At 40.8% G+C, this 23,072-nt stretch overlaps 1 protein-coding gene across 1 annotated transcript; it reads right to left on the reverse strand.

The window, feature by feature from the left end:
* Nucleotides 1–19,892: 19,892 nt before the first annotated feature.
* LOC308609325 (melanoma antigen preferentially expressed in tumors-like) lies at nucleotides 19,893–22,587 on the reverse strand (the record flags this gene model as incomplete). The annotated part of the gene is made up of 3 exons (XM_081223012.1): nucleotides 19,893–20,406; nucleotides 21,241–21,843; nucleotides 22,298–22,587. 3 exons carry the CDS (start codon nucleotides 22,585–22,587, stop codon nucleotides 19,893–19,895), a joined length of 1,407 nt encoding a protein of 468 aa, XP_081079138.1.
* Nucleotides 22,588–23,072: the final 485 nt, after the last annotated feature.

Raw genomic sequence — 23,072 nt, forward strand, 5'->3', positions numbered from 1 at the left:
GGTGTTTCTCATTGTTTCTTCTAATGAGAATATAGATATCTTTATGAAGGAAGCAAATCTCTCTCTGGTACGCCTTGAGTTTAAAGTTTTAAAGACAGAAGGATCTCTAGCTTCTTGGGAGACTCAGAAGCTCCTAAGAGCTGCCCAACATCGTGCCTCTGAGCAGACCCTAAGCCAGTTCCCCACTCTGGGAAGACAGGCTTGCCTTTGGTTCACCTGGTGAGCTCAGTGAGAGATGGCACCAGGGCAGCAAGCTGTAGTGTTTGTCTAACTGCTGCTCCTGGACTGCTCCGCCTGTTAATACATTTATAGGAAAATTCTGAACCCGACCCACAGCCACAAGGACAGGGGTCCTCAGATCATGTCACCCCAGGATTTCACCCACCTGCTGCCTCCCTGAGAGGCAAAAATCCAAGAAGTACTAGCGTTTTTGGACACAATTGTCCATTCTTTAATTATTAGTAACTAAATATTTATATTATAATCCATCCTGTTTATTGAAAGTGTTTCATTAACTCTATTGTGAAATAAGAAGGTAAGAAGATAAGGAAGGAAATGAACATGTAGGAAAATTCAAGGGTTAAATCTGAGATGAGATTGCTCCTTCATATTAAATTTTAAACTTGCTCAAATTTCATGGCGTTGAAGATTCAACAACAACAACAACAACAACAAAAACCCCTCTTAGGGCCCCTAATCCTTATGCAGACACAGGTGTCTCTCTCTCCTTCTCCTTCTCTCCCTCTTCCCCTTCAAAGTATAAGTTCCACAAAGAGAAATGATTAAGCTTAGCGAGGAAGGCATGTCAAAAGGCAAGACAGGGCAAAAACTAGGCCTTTTGTACCACACAGTTAGTCAAATTGTGAATTAAAAAGAAAACTTCTTGAGGGAAATTAAAAGTGCTACTCCAGTGAACACACAAAGGACAAGAAAGCAAACCAACCCTATTGCGGATGTGAGGAGAGTTTTAGTACTCTGGAGAGAAGATGAAACCAGCCACAACATTCCCTTAAACCAAAGCCTAATCCAGAGTGAGGCTTTAATTCTCTGCAATTCTATGAAGGCTGAGAGAGGTGAGGAAGCTGCAGAAGAAAAATTTCAAGCTAGAATAGGTTGGTTCATGAGGTTTAGGGAAAGGAACCATCTCCATAACATCAAAGTGTGAGGTAAAGCAGCAAGTGCTGATGTAAAAGCTGCAGCAAGTTATCCAGAAGAGCTAGCTAAGATAATTAATAAAGGTGCCTACACTAAACAACAGATTTTCCATGTAGACAAAACAGCCTTATATTGGAAGAGGATGGCATCTAGGACTTCCATAGCTGGAGAGGAGAAGTCAATGCCTGGCTTCAAAGCTTCAAAGGACAGGCTGGCTCTCTTGTAATGGGCTAATTCAGCTGGTGACGTTAAATAGAAGTCAACGCTCATTTACCATTCTTAGAATCCTAGGGCCCTTAAGAATTATGCTAAATCTACTCTGTGCTCTATAAATGGAGCAACAAAGACTGAATGACAGACAGCACATGTGCTTACAACATGGTTTACTGAATATTTTATGTCCACTGTTGGGGACCTACTGCTCAGAAAAATAAAGAATTATTTCAAAATATTACTGCTCATAGACAGCTCACATGCTCACCCAAGAGCTCTGATGTAGAGGTATAGTGAAACTAATGTTTTCACGCCTGCTAAAATTACATCCATTCTGCAACCCATAGATCAAGGAGTAGTTTTAACCCCCATGTATTGTTATTTAAGAAATACATTTCATAAGGCTATAGCTGCCATAGTCAGTGATTCCTTTGATGGATCTGGGCAAAGTAAATTGAGAATCTTCTGGAAAGGACTTACCATTCTAGAGGTCATTAAGAACATTATTGGTTCATTGAAAGATGTCAAAATATGCACATTAACAGGAGTTTGAAAGAAGTTGATGGATGACTTTGAGGGATGCAGGATTTTAGTGGAAGAAGTAACTGCAGATGTGGTGGAAAGAGCCAGAGAATTAGAATTAGAAGAGGAGCCTGAATATGTGATTGAATTGCTGCAGTCTCATGATGAAACTTTAACCGACGAGGAGCTGTTTCTTATGGATGAGAGAAGAAAGTGGTTTCTTGAGATGGAATCTACCCCAGGTGAAGATGCTGTGAAGATTGTTGAAATGACAACAAAGGATTTAGAATATTACATAAACTTAGTTGATAAAAAAAGTGGCAGGCTTTGAGAGGACAGACCCAATTTTTTTTAAAACATGTTTATTGGAGTATAATTGCTTTACAATGCTGTGTTAGTTTCTTCTTTGTAACAGTGAATCAGCTATACATATACATATATCCCCATATCTCCTCCCTCTTGCGTCTCCCTCCCACCCTCCCTATCCCACCCCTCTTGGTGGACACAAAGCACCAAGCTGATCTCCCTGTGCTATGTGGCTGCTTCCCACTAGCTATCTGTCTTACATTTGGGAGTGTATATATGTCCATACCACTCTCTTACATCGGCCCAGCTTACCCTTCCCCCTCCCTGTGTCCTCAAGTCCATTCTCCACATCTGCGTCTTTATTCCTGTGCTGCCCCTAGGTTCTTCATGACCTTTTTTTTTTTTAGACTCCATATGTATGTGTTAGCATATGGTATTTGTTTTTCTCTTTCTGACTTACTTCACTCTGTAGGACAGACTCTAGGTCCATCCACCTCACTACAAGTAACTCAATTTCGTTTCTTTTTATGGCTGAGTAAATATTCCATTGTATATATGTGCCACATCTTCTTTATCCATTCATCTGTCGATGGACACTTAGGTTGCTTCCATGTCCTGGCTATTGTAAATAGAGCTGCAATGAACACTGTGGTCCATGACTCTTTTTGAATTATGGTTTTCTCAGGGTATATGTCCAGTAGTGGGATTGCTGGGTCGTATGGTAGTTCTATTTTTAGTTTCTTTAGGAACGTCCATACTGTTCTCCACAGTGACTGTATCAATTTACATTCCCACCAACAGTGCAAGAGGGTTCCCTTTCCTCCACACCCTCTCCAGCATTTAGTGTTTGTAGATTGTTTGATGATGGCCATTCTGATTGGTGTGAGGTGATACTTCATTGTAGTTCGGATTTGCATTTCTCTAATGACTAGTGATGTTGAGCATCCTTTCGTGTGTTTGTTGGCAATGTGTCTATCTTCTTTGGAGAAATGTCTATTTAGCAGACCCCAATTTTGAAAGAAGTTCTACTGTGGGTAAAATGCTATCAAACAACAGTGCATAGAAATCGTTTTTGCAAAGGAGAGTCCATCGATGCAGCACACTTCACTGTTGTCTCATTTCAAGAAACTGCCACAGCCACCCCAACCTTCAACAACCACCACCCTCATCAGTCATCAGCCATCAAAACTGACACAAGACCCTCCAACAGCAAAAAGATTACAGCTCACTGAAATTTCAGATGATTGGTAGCAATTATCAGCAATAAAGTATTCCTTAATTAGGTATGTACATTGTTTTTTAGACTTAATGTTATTGTACACTTAATAGTCTACAGTATAGTGTAACCATAACTTTTATAAGAAATGGAAAACCAAAGCACTTGTTTGACTCACTTTATTGCAATATTTGCTATATTGTCGTGGTCTGCAACCAAGCTCACCATATTTCCAAAGTATACCCGTATCTATAATTGAGGCAAGGCTGAGTGAATCAGTAGGAAGAGTAAAGGCCGGGTTCAGAAGACAAGGGTTCCAGTCTGGAATCAGCCAATGAGTAGGAGCATGACATGGGGCAGTGTGGGACATGAAGGTCCCAAACCTCAGGTTCCCTATATAGATTTAGAAATATACCATTAATCTACACACGTATTATTTTTGTAGTGAAATTCCCAGCCAGGTATATACTACTATGCTATAAAATTTTACATCAGTTATTTTTCTGATTTCAAACTGCTATCTTTATAAACTAATGAAGTGCAAGAATGTGTATTAGAGAAAATTTTTTCTATATTTTTTTCATCTTGTTACATAGCAAGATGTACATCCTTGATAGTTTATATTCCCCAGATATATTTCTCTGTGTACAGTACTATATAAACAGGTTTACATGACATATATATTCTTCCAAATTTTGCTCACAGTATGTATACACTTTTCCTCGTTATGTATGTTTAGGTATATGTGCATATGTAAATATATGTACACACATACATTTATAATTGTTTTTGTACTTGTTTAATCTTTATATGTTTGTGATGTATAGATCTTATTTAAAATTTTTCAATAGACTTTGAAAGACACTCTTACTAATCAGATTTATTTATGTACGAGAATATTAAACATTTGCCTATAAAATATTTTTCCTATAATTTGCATTCCTTTCTATGTGGCATTTTTGTTTGGGATTGACAAGGTTTTCTTTTTCTAACTAACTTCCCTTCAATTTCTCAAGTAAGTTTGTAACAGTTAAAAGGTTTTTTGGGTCACATATGCAGTTTTGAATTCCCCTGGTGTCAATGCCACGCAGATAGGGTACTCAAACACCCTCTCACCCATGTCTTGGTCTTGGAAGTTCATGATGGAGATAAAATCCACTCCCTTAAGCCTGGAGTGCCACAGGGATTGAACTGTTTGGGGGCAGGTGTGCTGGGCATGTGGGGCCCAGGTAGAAGCAGAGGAAAGTTAACCTCCATGGAGGGGAGAAAATGATCCCCTCCATGGGATCCCCTCCATGGGAGGGAGAAGCAGAAGAAATGTTTTTGCCACTAGTTTTAATGTACGTGGGCTATCCTTAATGCTTCATTTGCCACAAAATGATGACTTACAGAATTATTTTAGGCCAGAAGCACTTTACATGGTATCTCCTATAAGCAAACACATGTTCAAGTATTTTCCCCATTCTTCATCAATGTAGATTTTGGTCTAAACCCCTTTTCCATTGTGCCCTGAATCCCTCAAGGCTTTGAATCTAGAATTCCTAGTGGACTAGAATTCCCAGTGGACTAGTATTTGATGCTACCTTATGTATTTCTCATTTTCTTTTCTGTCATAGCTGCATTACTTTAAAGTAAAACAATCCATGAAAATTAAAGCAATTTCTGTACTGTCTAAAGAAAAAAAACTAAAAGACTGGAAAGTTGGGAGACAACATTTCAAACATTATTACAGATTTTGTACTCATGAGCAAGAACCAAAAGGATTTCTGTTAATCAGTAGAGAAAGGGACAAAAGATAATTGCAAAGAATTCGCCTAAGGAGAAAAATGCTTCTCCAATAAACTCTGGAAAGATGACAAACCATTAACTGAGGAAATGAACATCTGAAGATGTCATAATAAGTGAAAAAAATGAATTTGCATAAAATTACTTATGTAATTGCAAAATTTAAAAAGAATATGTATAGAACTACATAACTACACAAATGCTTTAAGTTAGGTATTCACATCACCTAAAGAGAAACACATCTGGAAAATGTGCACCAATCCTCTTACATTGGATATCTTGGGTATTTGTGAGTCAGGACGAAGGGATCATGTAGATGGAAGGTGCAGAATGATATTATTTTCTAAGTATACATTATTAATGTTTAATATTTTGTGATTAGGCTAATTTGTTGAGAGGAGCTCTCAAAAATATATAATAAGCAACTAACAAAAAAAGTTCACATATATTTACCATGATATCAAAGAGTTCACATGACACTGTTTCATAAAAAATAAAAAAATTCATTTTTTTTTTTTTTTTGCCGTATGCAGGCCTCTCACTGTTGTGGCCTCTCCCGTTGTGGAGCACAGGGTCCAGACACGCAGGCTCAGCGGCCATGGCTCACGGGCCCAGCTGCTCCGTGGCATGTGGGATCTTCCCGGACCGGGACACGAACCCGTGTCCCCTGCATCGGCAGGCGGACTCTCAACCACTGCGCCACCAGGGAAGCCCCAAAATTTCAATTTTTGACTTGACAGTTTATCTGTGTGGTGTGTGCATTTCTGTCTTACACTTCTTTTACCCCCAAACGTTCACACACTTATGTGTGTGAAAAAATCACTAGAGCCAGCCTACACCCACAACAATTAAAACAGATTTGGGGGCAGACCCAAGCAATCACATTTTAAAAACTCTTCATGTGATTGCAGTGTGAAACTAAGGTTGAAAACCACTATGTTAAAAGGCATCAGCTTTGGGGTTATGCTTGGCAGAAGACCTTAGGAATGCCTGCCACCTCACTTTGCTGACTTTCCACTCGGTGCTCTTTTTGGGGACCTAGTGATTCCATTAGCTTACAGTGGGGATTGGGATACTATGGTCCACGAGCCTATTTCTCTATGACCTGCAAGCTAAGAATGTTTTACATAGTCGAATGTTTAAAAAAAGTCCAAAGAAGAATCGTATTTCCTGGCATGTAAATATTATTTGAAATTCACATGTCCCTGTCCGTATATAAAGTTTTATTGGAAGAGAGCCATGCTGTGTCAGTGGCAGCTTTTGCTCTCCAATGCAGATCTGAATAGCTCCATCGGAAACTGAAAGGCTTGCAAAGCCTCAAATATTGGTCATCTGGCCCTTTCCAGGAAAAGTTTGTTGAGCTCTGGCTTAGAGCTAGTGTCCTTAAAGCAAATGCACAGTAACAGCGGTAAGTTGATGACAGTTCCGCTCGCTAAGCCTGGGAAGAAAAGTTACTGTAGTTACTTGCGACTTCACTGTAGGGTCCTTCCTCAGTAGTCCACTCATTCATCGTGTTCTGGGTCAAGTGTGGGAATTGACTAACAGACTACCATTCGCCATCACGATAGCTCAAGTCACCAGGCCTAGAGCTTGATTTATTTATTTTTATGTTCTTATACGTTATTATAAATCAATACTTATTAATATTTTATTTGTTTTTACACTGATCAAATGCAACTTTGGAGTATGTTCAGATATTTCAAGATCCAAGGGATCTGTTGATCAATTAGCCACCTTCAAAGATTGCTGTAGGTCAAACCAATGTGACTACCCTTCCAGCCTTGCTGCTTATTAAGGTAAACAGCACTCACCTTGAGGCAGGAGGTTAAGTGTTCCTACTGGGCCTGCAACTCCAGGACCACAACATCCCCAGTGAAATGAGGGGATCTCCCATCTCATGTGTGGCCTACACAAGTCAGCCACTTCAGAACACTTCGAAGATGAAGATGCCCTCCGCACTAATGTGTTTCTCAGTGCTGTGGGGAAGGGAGGCTCCTCTGAGTCCCTAACAGCATCTGTTTGGACCACGGACACATTGACTTCAAAGGCATTTCATTCAAGTGACCACAGGCGACAACTCCTGCAACTGTTTCACCATTGTGTGCCATGGGACACCAATATTTCATCCTCTAATGTCAGTTGGATCCTTACTGTCTTCAGATGCACCTAAGCCAAATAACTTTTCTCAGATTCCCACTTCCTCCAGGGCTCTTGGCTTGAACCAATTTTGGTGTCAAGGACTCTATCAATCAAAGTTCCCACTTGCCTATGCCAGCTATTCGTTCTAATAGCTATTTCATAAAAATAAGATGTTGTTAATAAAATATATTACATAGCTGACAAAAACTCTGTGAGGGCCAGAAAAGCCGGCTTGGATGCTATGCAGCCAGGGGAAGTCCACTCACGCTTTGGGACTGCTATAGCTGAAACACCACTGCTTCCTGTGTGCTAACTGACATGTATGCATTTCAGGCACTCTGCTGTGACTGCTCCATAAGAACCAGAGACACGTCCCATCATACACAGTTGACCATGTCACTGAGCCATACGTGGCTCCCTTCTCATTCAGTTATGCCTCCAAGTCTCAGGATGGTGCTTATGCTTGATACAACAGAAATCCCATTTAGTACCCGAGCTGTAAGGGGTTCTGGTTAATGTTTACACACACACACATACACACACACACAGATGTACACACACACACTGCTTTCATGTCTTTAGCTTTTTGTTCACTAAAGAACAGGAAAGCATATGAGTGTTCAGGTATGTCTGAAGAGTTGCCAATGGAATCCAATTCATAGTTGATTTTATAGAACATTATAATTTTTGCTTCTGTAAATGGTATATTCAAAATGGAAACGGGACTTTGTACTTGTCACAATTATTTTGTGTATATTTGTCTTATACTCAACAAACTTATTAATCTCTATCATTAATCTTAATTTCCTTAGCCTCTGTTGAATTTGCATGAAGGTAACTGTGTTATCTTGACAGCTTTATTTTCCCTTGTACACATTTATTAATTCACATGAGTATAGATGCATATATACATGCTGGCTCACTATACTGCCTAGGAGATGTAGTATGATGCTAAAACAAAGTGGTCATGTAAGTCATCTTTGTCTCTCTTCTGATTTTAAAGGGAATGCTTCCAACGTTTCGCTCTTAAGTATGACGTTTGATGCAGTTTACTCTTTTTTTAATATTTGTTGTCAGTCTAAAGAAACATCTTTCAATTTATGAATTGCTGACAATTCCTGTTATTGTCAGTTTTACTGCTGATTGGTTGTTTCAATTTTTGTAGGCCTTTTTTTACTGAATATTTTGTGATAATCCTCCTTTCCTCCTTCCTTTATTGCACTAATGGGCTAAATTAACGTCACAGATCTCCTAATGTTAAACCAACGTGGCATGCTTGGGGTTAAACATGACTTTGTCATCCTGTGTCTCCTGTCCTAGCCGTGGCAGGATTTAGCTTGCTATTAATTTATGTATATTTTTGCATTTGTGTAACTATCTGAGGTTGGCTAATAATTTTGCCTTCTTGTGTATTCTTTGTCAAGAATACCTTTAATAATATTAAGATTTTCTGTTTCTTTAGCATGGAAAATCGTGTTTTTCCCTGGGATTTATCTGTTTTCTGTAAATTTTAAATTTATCCGCATATCTTTTCCATAACACTGTTGTATCTTTTGAATCTTTGCTGAAAGTTAAAGTGTGACAGCTTTTCTCATTTCACAGTGGCTTCTCCGTGCCTTATCTCTAATTTTCTTGACCCTTGTTTCCAGATGTATCCTTCTTTTCTTCTCCTCTAAAATGTTTGCAGCTAGCATTTTGTTGTTGTTGTTGAACTCTGTCATATCTGTTATCCGTTCCATTAATTTCTGTTCTTATTTTTATTATTTTTCCTTGACAAGAGTGGAAAGACATGAGATTAATTTTTATAAAGTAAATGATCCATGAACACGCTTTCCATCTACCACCAAGTTTTATTTTCTAATTTTTATGTTTGAATATAATGAACACACAAATATCCAATCCATTCATCTGTTTGGAAGAGGCCCAAAGCTTTGCAGTGCTGCCACTGCCACCACGTGTATTCAGTTCCACTCTTGGCACATCAGATGATTAAGGAAGAGGGAACTGGAGCACTGAAGTAATAGGATCTCTACTATAACTACAGCTGACCCTGGAACAACAGGGTTTGAAATGCGTGGTTCTGCTTATACATGCATTTTTTTTCAACAAATGTATAAAAAATACACATGTAGATCATCATGTACAACACAGGTATTGAACTGGATAGCCTATCCTTACACAGGCAGAAGATGTGTGATATTTAATAAAAAATTAATGATGTGTTAGTTTTCTTACTATTTTATAACTTTGCTTTCAAGGACTTACATACCCGTACCAGTACAGTACGTCTTTCTCTCTCTCTGTCTCTCTCTGTCTCTGTCTCTCTCATAATCGGAGAAACTGCACATCAGACTATCATCACCACAGGTATGTGCTTTTTTTAGTATAACAATGTTTCCATGCTGTATTATGAATATGACTGTGATACTGTATGCCATAAAAGTTTTATAATGATTCATTCATTAGTATATGGTCTAGGCTACCATGAAGCAATGGTATCCATCACACTAGACAACCGTAAAGCAATCATATTGCTGCTTCTTTGTTATCAATGCACTAATCCTTATACCTCTAAAAAATATGAATTTCTTCTTCACACTATCTTTCTACTTTTGGTGTCTAGCATTAGTAGTACATATAACATCTACCATGTTTTGTATCATATGAGACAGTATTGATGTTGGTACTGACGGACAGACAATTCATTTTGTAAGCAGATGATGCAAACTTTCGGTATCAATAAATACAGTACAGTACTGTAAATATACTTTCTCTTCCTTATGATTTTCTTGATAACATTTTCTTTCCTCTGGCTTACTTTGTTGCAAGAATACACTATATAACACATATAACACAAAAATATGTGTTAATCCACTGTTTATGTTATTGGGAAGGCTTCCAGTCAAGAGTAGGCTAGTAGTAGTTATGTTTTGGGGGGACTCAAAAGTTATCTGAACAGTTTTGACCGTGCAGGTGGTCGGCGTCCCCAAACCCCGCGTTGTTCAGGGGTCAAGAATACATATGTATTTCATTTAAGAGAATAGCATACAATATACAAAAGAGTATGTAAACAACCTCGACTTTGAAAACATACCTGTCTGGATTCAAATCCTGCTCTGTCCCTTACTGCCCATGTGACTTTACACAAGTGCTCAATCTCTCTGCATTTCAGTTGTATCATGCAGCAGTCAGTGGTCCTGTTTGCCAAGTGTTTCCACTTCTCCCCTGTTCCAGGCCCCTGGCAGAACTGCACTTCTTGCTTTATCCCCTTTGTTTGGGCGGGGACATAAATGTGACTAGCTCTGGCTAATGGGTTTGAGTGATATGTGAAATAATTCTGGGCCACAACATATGGTTGTTGGTGTGAGACCTCCCTCCAGGCACAGGGCCCACTTTCCCTCAAGCACAGCAAGTGACAACTTTCTAGATGGTGGCTGCTCTGTCGGGTTCAGTCTCCACGTCATTCCAGTAAGAAGAGATCAGATCTCCGACATCCACCATCCTGTGATGGACGTGCACCTGCCATGGACATGTAGTGGGAGTGAGGAATAAGCCAGTGAGATTTGGGGCTTGTCTCTGACCACAGCATAGCTCAGCCTCTCCTGACTCACGTGTCTCATCTGCCAACTGAAATAACACCCTCTCAGGATTTTTTTGTGGGTGAAATGACTTAACTTACATGACGAGTTTATCTCAGTTCTTGACATATAAAGGAGACTCAAAACATGGGAGCTTTAATTATTACATAATAATAAAAGTGTTTTGGAAAAGTTTGGGATATTTGTATACAATGAGAGGTATGGTGTCTGCTCATCCTGACAGGTAAGTTGTACTTTGTTTTCCAGAGGGGCGCACTATATTTGTTGATATAGATAAGACTGCTTAGTGATTTGCACTTATGCACTTGTCTTTGCCACCACACTATCAGATATATGTTTAGAAATTGAGTTTACCACTGAAGAAGAAAAGGTGAATAGATTTAAGCAGGTGAGAGACTGGCTGATGAGGTAAGATAAAATGAATTTCAGAGCAATAATAATTTCTTAAAGAGAAGAAGAATAGATTATAATAATTATAAACATACATTCTCTTGCTCTTAGTAAGCAAAGGCACAAGGTCTTAAAGTGGTAGGAGATTTAGTGTGGACAGGTCTTCACAGAATATTTTCTGGTACACTCGTTCTTAAGATGCTCTGTGGAAAAATGTATCATCCCCGCATAAGTTGGGGAAACTATCCCTCCCTTTGACATTCATATTGCATATTACCATATTATCTAAAAAACATCCTACGGTATGGAAATTCATTTATCTGTAGTCCTGTATGTTCCACACATCTCTGAAGTAGAGTCCAATTTCGCTGTTGCTGTTTTTTTGTGGCCTTAGTGTTTTGCAGAACAAGCTTGGAAATGCTGAAGTGAGAGAAAAATAAAGTGGATTATTTAAGCATCATGTAATATAAATTATCACAAGTGACAATATTCTTGAGCCACGTATCAAGAAGTATTTCTCCCCCTTAAATGTATACACAATGTCGCTATCTGCTCAACTTGACTCATTCAATACCATTTCCATGATGGACCAGGACCCAGCTGATGAGAGATGACATCCAAGTCCATGAACCTCAGCCACCCCATCCAAGGCCGCCCCACCCACCCAGGCCAGGCCATCCTCCTTTTCCACTTCACTCTCTACCAGAAGCTGCTCCCGTCAGTCCAGGTTCAGGCCACTCACACCCACAGGCTTTCTCTGCCAGCTGTACAACAGTTAGGCCGTGTCCAGAAGCCCCCTCCCGCCCCCCACCTCCATCCAACACTCTCTCTCGGGCCCTCAGCTCTTTGCCGGACCTCGATCTGAAGTTGCTTGGGCGCCTCTAAAAGCCAAGTTCCCTGAGTAAACTTTTAGTACCAGTGGGGGCACCTCCTACCCGAGTACCACCCACCACGGCAGGATATTAAAGTTGGTGGAAAGGTTGGGATCTGAGCCAGAGTCTCCTCAATGTCCCCCCTCAGCCAGAGTGACCACCACAGGTCTAAAGGTCTTCTGCACCTATGGGTCTGACTCTTCTGGAGGTTAAGCCGAGCTGCAGTTCAATAGACCCACCCCACTCTTAAAGGGCAGCCCAACCTGCATGACCATAGGTGATCACATCTCGTCGGAGACCACCTGAACCACCGAACTGAGGAGCCCTCAATCTTCACATGACTGAACGGCCTGAGTCTCACGTGACCACATGCTGGCACATGACCATAAGATCCACTTGACCAACAGCGGTCCAGAAGCTGCAGAGTTCACAAGAGTGGAAGAACCTTGGGTGCCACGTGTGTTAGGAGCCACACTGTTGCCCATACATGGATCTACAGTGTTTAGTAGCCCACAACCTTCACGTGATAGAGATTGAGGAGCGTGACATGTACCATGCTGGGAAGGGTACCAGACCATAGCATCCACATAACCCTAAGCAGTAGATCACATCAAGGGGTGAGGCTACCACATGCTGTAGCTAGTCAGGATCACATGAGAGAAGGAGCCACGTGACACGCAGGGTTTAGGAGTCCACCACGCTCTAGTGACTTGAAGGGCTAGATCTACCACAGGGCCATGGCGGCAACAGGGCCAAAGGGACCACATGCCCTTTGGGTTTAAGAGCCCAGGGTTCTGACCGGACAAGAAGGGCTTGGCCTGTCAGGTAACTATTGTCCACAGGATGGCAGCATCTACATGACCCGCACCCTTAGAAACCCACACAGCTCATGTGCCTGGGAGGGCTGAGTCAACTTTCTGACAGTAGGGTCCAATGACAGTAGGTTTCTACTTGATCTGCAAGTTTGAGGGAAACATTACCTTTGGGAGAACAGGAGATCTGAGATTACCCACATTCCTTATCTCCTCCGTGATGTTGGTGCCTCGAGTGACATTCTAAGTGCACAAGCTTGGGCTTTACCTACACCCACCCCTCTCTAATGTGTTCATTTTATGTGCTTTTTTCCCCCCGATAGCACATGAAATTTAACACATAACAAATTAACACATAAGGATGAAATAAGTCCTCCCCAAAACCACAGTTCTCGGTATGCTGTAGAAACTACTGTTAAGAGCCTAAGCAGTGGGTACAGGTAAGTGCTGTTGACTTCAGTTTCATGCAGGTCTAAAGGAAATTAAAGCAAATCTAATGAGTTGTAGTTTTTAATTTCGGAGGAAAAGTGTATAGTGATGACTTCGGGCCATGCACTCAAGAAGGATAACTCATTTAAGAGAGGTAACTCTATAGATTACGTACTGTTATGGAACTTTACAGATGCGAACACTGAAGTCCAGAGGTATTAAATCACTCACTTGACTAAGAGGTCACGGATATTGCAGTTGGCACACCAAGAGTGGCCCACACGCCGTCTGGCTCCAGACTCTGATTTCTGCTCACCCACCAGGTTCCTCACCGGAAGGTAACATTGGGTTCAACCTTACTAATTCACAAAATCTGGGAAATCAGCCCAAATTACTGAAAAGTTGAGATCATGAGAGATCTCTTTGGGATGCCACGCTAATTAGACCCAGTCAAATTTGAGTAAATTTCATGGCCTCTATTTAAGGCTTGTGTATAGATATAAACGTATATCTAATATGTGAAAAGTGTATATGAGTGGTTTATGAATTGCTTGATGATAGCTGAAAACATTTCCTTCTTTTAAATAAACACTGAAAAGTAGATATCATACAGATTAGTCACCATACACCCTGTGCCTGATTTACAAAAATTACAAATGAGTGGAATCTGAATTCATTAGATTTTACAGTGTATGTTCTGTCTGTGTCTCCCCAGAAAGAACAGAGAAAGGAGTAGGAGAATATATATTGTAGGGGGTTTTGTATTGCAAATCCAGAAACACCTATTTTGCTGACTTGTGTGGGAAACTGCAGGATCATCAGTATGTCCAAACTAAGTGTGATCTGATCTTTCTAGTTTGTTGGCTTTGGTAAACAATGTTATACATTGTTCGGATTATTTTTCTAGGTTCCTGCAATGTGGCATGGCTGCATAAATGAGCTGAAAAAAATGCAACAGATCAAATTTCCCACTGTGGTTAAAGTTGAGGTATTTAGAAAAGACAAGAGACTCTGTGGTTCTAGGCCTACTGAGAAATGTCCTAGTTTGGGGTATCGAATAGTAAGAGAAAACAGTTATTTGTGCAGGTCACTGTGTCTCATGTAACTGTGGAGAATTATTTGTGGGACACATAAATTCAGGAGACAAAAAAGGAGGCATATCTTTATTTAAAATAGAGCCTATTATGAAACCTTAGGCTGGATTTAGGGAACATCTCCAGGTAGTCATAGGATGGAATCTGACACCAAGACCTGATATAGTTGTTATAATTAGATACAGATGAGCAGATCAACAGTGCAAGATGCAGAACAATTTTATCGAGCCTAACTATGGTCACCTGATGCTGATTGGGGACAACTTTTTTCACCAAAAGACCAATTCTGGCCTCCTCATTATCCCTCTTACGTCAGATTTTGCTCCTGTCAGACCTGATAACTCAAATAAATCATTCTTTCTCTGAGATGACAATCAGGAGTTCCTCAGGACCTTTTAAAAACATTTAGTTGCATCAGTGGGGCCCTGTCACCACCCTCTACTATATATCGCGGGGGCGGGGAAGAAACTCTATGATTAAAGATCTGTGTATCTGGGGTCCAGTTTAGGCATTACACTTATCAGGCACTGTGTTTAGGCAGCATGATAAACGATTTCTCTTGAATGTGATTTGGCAGGATTTCATGGGAACAAAATTTCCTTCTTTTACATTTTTGTTTTGAGGTGGCCACTTTGGAAGTTGGTGCCAGTGGTTTAAGAAGGAGGAGTGGCTTTCTGTAACACAGAGAAGTGGGAAAGGGGAGCAAGAGAACAGTTGTGATGCTGTTTCCCTAAAGGTAAATACTCAAATTCTTCTGGTTCTAACACACTTATGTACAACTGAACTAGATGTCCTATGTGACTTTATTTTCAGAAAGCAAAGTTGACTTACCTAGCAACAGTATACAGGACATAGCGTCAGATGGGGCTGTATCATAATGCAAGTTGCATTCAGAACCTGTTTTTTTTTGTTCCTTTGGGAAATTCGTTAAGATATATGGAAGTAATTTTATTGTCAGTGTTTTTTTTTTAAACATCTTTATTGGAGCACAATTGTTTTACAATGGTGTGCCAGCCTCCACCCTACAAGAAAGTGAACCAGCCACATATACACACGTTCCCATATCTCCATTCTCTTGCGTTTCCCTCCCTCCCACCCTCCCTATCCCACACCTCCAGGCGGTCACAAAGCACGGAGCTGATCTCCCTGTGCTATGCAGCTGCTTCCCACTTTCTATCTCTTTTACGTTTGGTAGTGTATATATGTCCATGCCACTCTCTCACTTTGTCACAGCTTACCCTTCCCCCGCCCTGTATCTTCAAGTCCATTCTCTAGTAGGTCTGTGTCTTTATTCCCATCTTACCCCTAGATCCATCGTGACCTTTTTTTTTTTACTTAGATTCCATATATATGTGTTAGCATACGGTATTTGTTTTACTCTTTCTGGCTTACTTCACTCTGTATGACAGACTCTAGGTCCATCCACCTCGAAAGAAGAGAAACGGTTGCAGTTACTGTCCTGTGGATAGAGTTGAATATCCCTACCCACCAACCATCACGATGGAAAATTCAACAGCCCTAGGTTGAATACAATAGGTCGAAAGGAGGCTCATCCTGTGAGGATTAGCATGTCATGGAAATAGGAAATTATATCCACAATTAACATTTCTTCCGGGCAAAGGATGGAGAGAAGTGAGAAGACAGGGATTCTGTACAGGGTGTTTAATCATGAGCTGTGTTGTTTCTCATGATATGACTCTCCAGTACAATTTGGAAACCGCTTCCACGTAAAAACCATTGAAAATAAAATTGTGGTTCATAGATTTTCATAGTACTAGTCGAGAATGAACGTTTTCCTGGGCTGCTTCTTTTTATCCAGTCAAACATTTTCCCATTCAAAACATAATTCTAGAGTGTGATGTCAGGGAATTGGCAAAATAGGAGCCTCCAAATAAATATTTTGCCTAATTAGCCATGGGCCAGTGTGTTTTTGTGGGAGCCTCAGTATCCAGTGATGAAGCCCCAACACCCTGATCCATTAAAAAGAAATCCAAGGACAGACACGTTGAAGAGAGTAGGAAGAACAGCTTCACCCTACCAATATCAAACTTCCCCCAAGGCTACACATATCAATGCCTAGATAGATGCACTAGGCCTGCAATTCCTCCCATGGGGGTTAGTGAGAGTGTGGTGAGCACCTGAATACCCAGTGGTGCTAGCCGCTGCCCAGGAATCTCACTGCTGTCTTGCCCAAACCCAGAACCCAGAGGCGAGGAGCATGGCTGAATAGTCTTGGGATAGCAAGGAGAAGGGGAAAGAGCAAGGGCTCACAGCAAACAGGGCACCAAGCTCAACAAAGGGCTGCAGTTCTTCTAACTGCCTCACAGACTGTACCCTACAAACCCCATAGGACCCATCACCTACAGAAGCCTCAATTTGCCCATGAGCACATCCAGCACTCCATGTTCCTGCCCCCCTGAGAACCGGCATTTCATGGACACCCCTGCAGAAGGTGCACTCATGCCTGAACAGATCATGCACATGTGCATAAAGAGAACTGGCACCACTCTGCTGGATGGTGAAAAGAGACATACCTTAAACACTTCAGGGTACTGAAATGGGGAAAGTAAACAGGAGGCTGTTTGTCAGCATGTGTCCTGGCTTTGTGCAATTGAGAAAAGGCGTGTATCATCCAAACACTTCCTTCCCAAGATGGAACAAGAGGGGCAGAGTAGGTGAATCCACAGAACAGTCCTCAGAGACACCCCAGTATCGCTAGCTTGGCTGAGTGGTGCAGGAGTTTAAAAAAAAAAACTTTGTTTGTGACATTTCATTATTAGTGTATAGAAATGCAACAAATTCCTGTATGTTAATCTTGGATCCTGAAAGTTTGCTGAATTCATTCATTAGTTCTAATAGTTTTGGGCTGGAGGCTTTAGAAATTTCTATACAAATATGTCATCTGCATAGGGTAATGGTTTTACATTTTCCCTTCCAGTGTGGGTAACTTTTATCTCTTTTTTCGTCTGATTGCTGTGGTTAGGACTTCCAATACTATGTTAAATATAACTGGTGAGAGTAGGCATCCTTGCCTTGCTCCTGAATTTAGTGGAAAGTCCTTCAGCTTTTCACCATTCACTATGATGTTCGCTGTGGGTTTGTCTTAAAAGCCCTTATCATGTTGCAACATGTTCCCTCTATACAGACTTTGTTGAGATTGTTGTCATGAATGGATGTTCAATTGTGTCAAAAGTTTTCCTGCGTCTATTGAGATAATCATGTGATTTTTATCTTTCAATTTGTTGCTGTGGTGTCTCACACTGATTGATTTGCAAATGTTGAATCATCCTTGTGACCCTGGAATAAATCCTAAGTGATTTATGGTGTATGGTCCTTTTGATGTATTGTTAGATTTGTTTTGCTAATATTTTGTCCAGGACCTCTTCATTTGTATTCATCAAAGATACTGCCCTCTCATTTCCTTTTTCTGTAGTGTCTTTGTCTGGCTTTGGTGTCAGGGTATTGGTGGCCTTGTTGCATTCTTATTTTATCATGTCTTTGAAATGCCATGTGTTATCATTTCAACAAAGCAACAACATATACAATTCATTTAACATGTTTGTCTTTCTAAGTCAGAAATGCAGTAGCAAACTGGAGGTAAGAACAAGTTATTAACTATTTTTATTAAGTATTAATTAAGTTTTACATTATTTTCTGTTTTTGAAATGCAGTTTATCACTTCAACATGTAAGCAACAAGAAAAAATAATTGTAAAAATTTTTTACTGAGTCTTTAAAATGTGTGTGTTATTATTTCAACAAGGAAACAATGTAAACATCATTCATTACTTTTACATTCTTGTTTCTTACTAAGTCTTTAAACTGCAATCTGTTTTCATTTCAACAAGGAAAATGCAATCTGTTTCCATTTCAACCAGGAAACACTATACACAAAATACTAATAATTTTTCCATTCTTTTCTGTTATCAGATCATTGACATTTTCTATGTTACCATTTCAACATATAAACAGTAGGAACAACCTATTAATTAACTTTATTTTCTATCAATTAGTCTTTGGAATGCAGTGTTTTATCACGTTGACATATAAACATATAAACAGGTAATTATAACATTTTTCTTACTAAGTCTTTGAAATACAATGCTATCATTTTAACACATAAGGATATAAAGAATTTAATTTACATTCTTTTACCTTTACTGTCTTTGATATGCAGTATGTTATCATTTCAACATGTAAACAATACATGTAAATTAGCAATTAGTTATTCTACATCCTTAGTTTCTTGCTAACTCGTGGATACACAGTGTGCATTCAACCCTAGTGTACATCACATTTGAGAGTAGCCAGATTTCTTGAGTTCAGAAGCCACATATGGTTTGTGTGCACCGTACTGAGCAGTGCAACTCTAGTGGAAGAGCTGAGGGAGCAAATACATATGCAACAATGTGTACCATGAAGGAAATACATATGGTACCTTAAGAAAAAGCGGCAGAAGAATAAATCTACTTAAATGGGGAAGTAAGAGAAAACCTAACTGAGGAGGTACTATTTAAGCCATGAACTGAGGCCTGAGCAGCTATCCAACAGCATTAAAAGGCCAATGTTATTTGAGCAGACTATGTAAGGGGAAAAAGTGAAAAGAATACTGTGTTATGGGATAATAAATAATTTCCCAAGTCCTCTAAGAAAGAGTAGAGAAACTGATAAATCATAGGAATGTCTACACTCTGAGTGAGATCAGGGACCTTATCTTTCTTAGCACCTGGAAAAGTACCTAAATCATAACAGATACTTGGTGAATGTGTGTGGAATAAGGAATAACTGAGCCAGGGATCTGAGACCTGGGAAATCAGGCAGCAGTATGCTGATGAGGTTACCAGTAGGTAGTGGGCATAGTTTGTTTGTTTCCTTTTAGTTGCATATAGTTTCTCATAAGCCACCTGAGGTAATCAGAAACACAAGAAGACTGCAGGTCCCTAGAGGGTAAAATTGTTCAACAACTACCACCTCTAGGAAGAGTTTCAATTGATCTGACTTGTGTCAAGTGCCCATAAAAGGTTAAGTGAACCAATCAGTGTGGATAAGGAAACGATATACCATGACTGGGTCAGCTTACGTCACATACTCAACACTGTGGTTAGTAACCAGAAGATGTAGAAGGCAGTGGGCAAGAGATCCAGAGGACCTTTCAAATTCCTCTGTTTCCTTTTAAAATTTCCTCTTTTATAAAGATCAGTTTACATATCCACTGTTCCTAACCCCAGTTTCCTAGAACATTAGAACTTTACATATGTGTCTCTACAAACTTGGGTTTCAGGCAAAAAAAAGAAAAAAGAAAAAATTGAACGCTTTCATGGCCACACATCAGTGTTGAAACACCTCCTTGTACTGTGGAAATCACTTTGAACAAGGGACCCATTTCATGTCGTTCCGCTGTGCCCCGTGCAGCATCGCCTGCAACTGAGCCTGAACTTCAGCAAGTTTTTGTCGGTCCAAACTGTCATGAAAATTCCCTTCCTCGTAGCAATGGAGAGGGACAGGATAAATCACATACTTCAGCTTCATCAAGGATGTCAAGTGCTGTAGAAGACTCTTGAGCACAGGCATCGTAATGGGATTGAAGACAAAGCTAAGGACACGGAGGTGGGTACAGTGGCTCAGGGCTGGAAGGATGGCAGACAGAGTAGAATCAGTTATCATACAATTGTTTATCTCCAGATGTTGCAGGGTGCTTGAGACCTTCTCCAGCAGAGCCTGGAAGGGCTCATATCCTTCTGAGAAGATCTCGTTGTTACTGAGACTCAGTTCCTTTAGGTGGGTGGCCTGGGAGCTCTCGGACAGGACAGTGATGTCTCTGTTAGAAAGGCTACAGTAAGGTAGATACAGTGTATCCAACTGACGTGGCACAACTCTATAGAGAGAAAAGAGTAAGGTTATTTCAGAAGAATGAGGGCAATGAGCCCCAAATTATAGGTACCTAAGGCTCTAGAATAAAGTACTGTGTTCACGGTTTGCAATAGGTGGTTAACAATGTGGACTTTGGGATCAGACTTTATAGATTTGTGACCTTGAGAAAGTTACTTTACAACTCTGAGGTACAGGGATTTAATCTTGAAAACGTGCACAGTAGTAATTATTATAAAGAACTGCGGGAAAGATTAAGTGAAGAAATTGCATGCACTTAGTATATATGACATAATCAGTGTTGCATCTGATTCACTTATTTGGCGAGGATGGGTCTGGGAAAGCAGCCAACTGAGGGTTTCCTTTGACTAGTTCCCAGATGACAAGCTCTCCATTCAGGGTCTAAGGCTTGGGGGAAATACAGGAGCAAAATTATCTGGCAGTGTTAACTATTGGGGCCCATCCATGGGCATGTGCATTAGTCCTATAGCTTAATGTTTCTCCATCTGAATGCTTCCCCTTCCTCTCCAGAGAGCTGTAAAGTCCAATAAGAGAAGGACTGAGTCTTTTTCACCAATATATTTACAGACTTATTATAGTGTCTGCCCACGGTCACTGAATGAATGAATGAATGTATGAGCACAGCTTCCTTTTCTAACCTCATCTGCTGCTCACCATAAGGTACCCCTCTCTCCCCCGGCTAGGTACAAACTCCCAGCAGTGCCTACACTGAGGTAAAAAGAGAAATGGGTTACAAGGAGCTTAGGAAGATCCAAGCATGGTCTCTTCTGTCTTAACAATGAGGTGTTCAAGGAGCACAGGTTCCTCCCCATCCCCTCACCTGAGAAGTCTGTGCAGTTTATTTGTGAGGCAGACGAAAGGCAAGCTGAGCTCCTGGAGGTTGTCTAGCCACCCAAGGCAGAGGAGAAAAGATATGAACTTCCTTCTCGGATAAGAGTTAAAGGGGATGTTACACAGAGTAAGGCTGTTCAGGTGGATCACCCGAGGCAAAATGGTGAGGACTTCACTCAGATCAGTCTCATCCATTTCCAGGTGATCAATGCACCCCAGATCAAGAAACTGCAGGATACTTTTGTGGGCAGACATTCTATCGATTTGCAAATCTCTGCAGCAGATGTGCAAGGACCCAAAGCCCTGCTGAATTTTACTACAAAGGAAAGAGAGGAATTGCTCTGTTCTCAAGGTACCATTGAGGGAAATATCCACTAGTAATTCCATGGGTTCCTGAGCTGACTGAGGCGCAGACCCAGAATTACCAATCCCGAGGCGCCTGACACTATGCTGAGCTTCTTCTATCTTAAGGATAGAGCGCTGAGAGTATTTGCATGACTTAAAACAGAAAGGGAATGTTGTCCGAATCTCAGAGCATATTGTCTTACAGTCCGGGTCACGCCTTAAATCTAGGATCCTCAGTCTGGGCCCCCTGTAAGGAAAGGAAGAGACAGAACACATGAGAGATAGCTGATTTTAATATAACCCAGCAAGATCAATGATGAGAAGCAGGGACAGTGCACTTTAACCCTGGTTTGCGCTTCACTGCCATTCACCAAGAAGTTCTTTCCACACAAATGCAGCGTCTTTCATCCTTTCCCCACCCCCTCCTTCACCTCCAGGCTTTCCCTGCCTCAATGCCCATATTCCACTTGTGTGTAATCGCACTCAAATCCATTCATAGTATCCTAAAGCACTTCTATTCTATAATCAACTCTATAAGGCAATAGAGTCCCGAAGGTGACCCCAAGTGCTGACCGACAGCTCTGCAAAGACTGCAGTATTCACCATTGGCTACTGTTGGGAGACGGTTAGGTATTCCCCTGCCCCAGGCTACAGCATACCCTCCTGCTGACTCCCTGTGTCTCCACTCATCATAGTCTTACCAAGAGGTTGAGTTCTGGGCAGGGAGCATCTGCAGACCATCAATCATGGCTTCCAAGATGGCATAGTATGACTTCTGTGTGTACAATGACCCAATATGGAGACAGCGAAAAGGCCAAACCCTCACCATTGCCGTTAGCATCGTCTTATGCCCACCCAAGAAGGCAGCGTTGAACAATGGAACAAAGAGGTCTCTTGGGATTTCGTCCAGGGCATGGATAGCTACAGGCTCATTATTCAGCAGACTCTTTGCAGCAAGCTCAAGGAGGGTGACTGTGGTCTTGTGGTCCATCTTCAAAAACCTGCTTCAGAGTGGAGAATATTTAGAAATCCTGAGAAGATATCTATAGTCATTTGTTTGCATCCAGGGTTAGCTATGGAAAAAATACTTATTGAATAAGTATGTGGTCAATCATAGGGCCAACTCAAGTGACTTCTACTATAGGAATAGAATGAAAATGGACCTGTGAGTAATTTAATTATATATGTGTATACACACGCATGCACGCCCACACACACACACACATTTACATGAGATAAAATGACATTAGAAATCAGAGGTACGTTAGCAGAAGACAATGCTTACCACCTAGCTGACTTCGTCAAATTATTTCCTCTTGAGGAGCTTCAAGATGGAGGAAGAGGAAGACGTGGAGATCACCTTCCTCCCCACAAATACATCAGAAATACGTGTACATGTAGAACAACTCCTACAGAACACTTACTGAACACTAGCAGAAGTCCTCAGACCTCCCAAAAGGCAAGAAACTCCCCAAG

Source organism: Mesoplodon bidens (genome assembly GCF_964165515.1).
Source record: "Mesoplodon bidens genome assembly, chromosome: X".
Lineage (NCBI taxonomy): Eukaryota > Metazoa > Chordata > Mammalia > Artiodactyla > Ziphiidae > Mesoplodon > Mesoplodon bidens.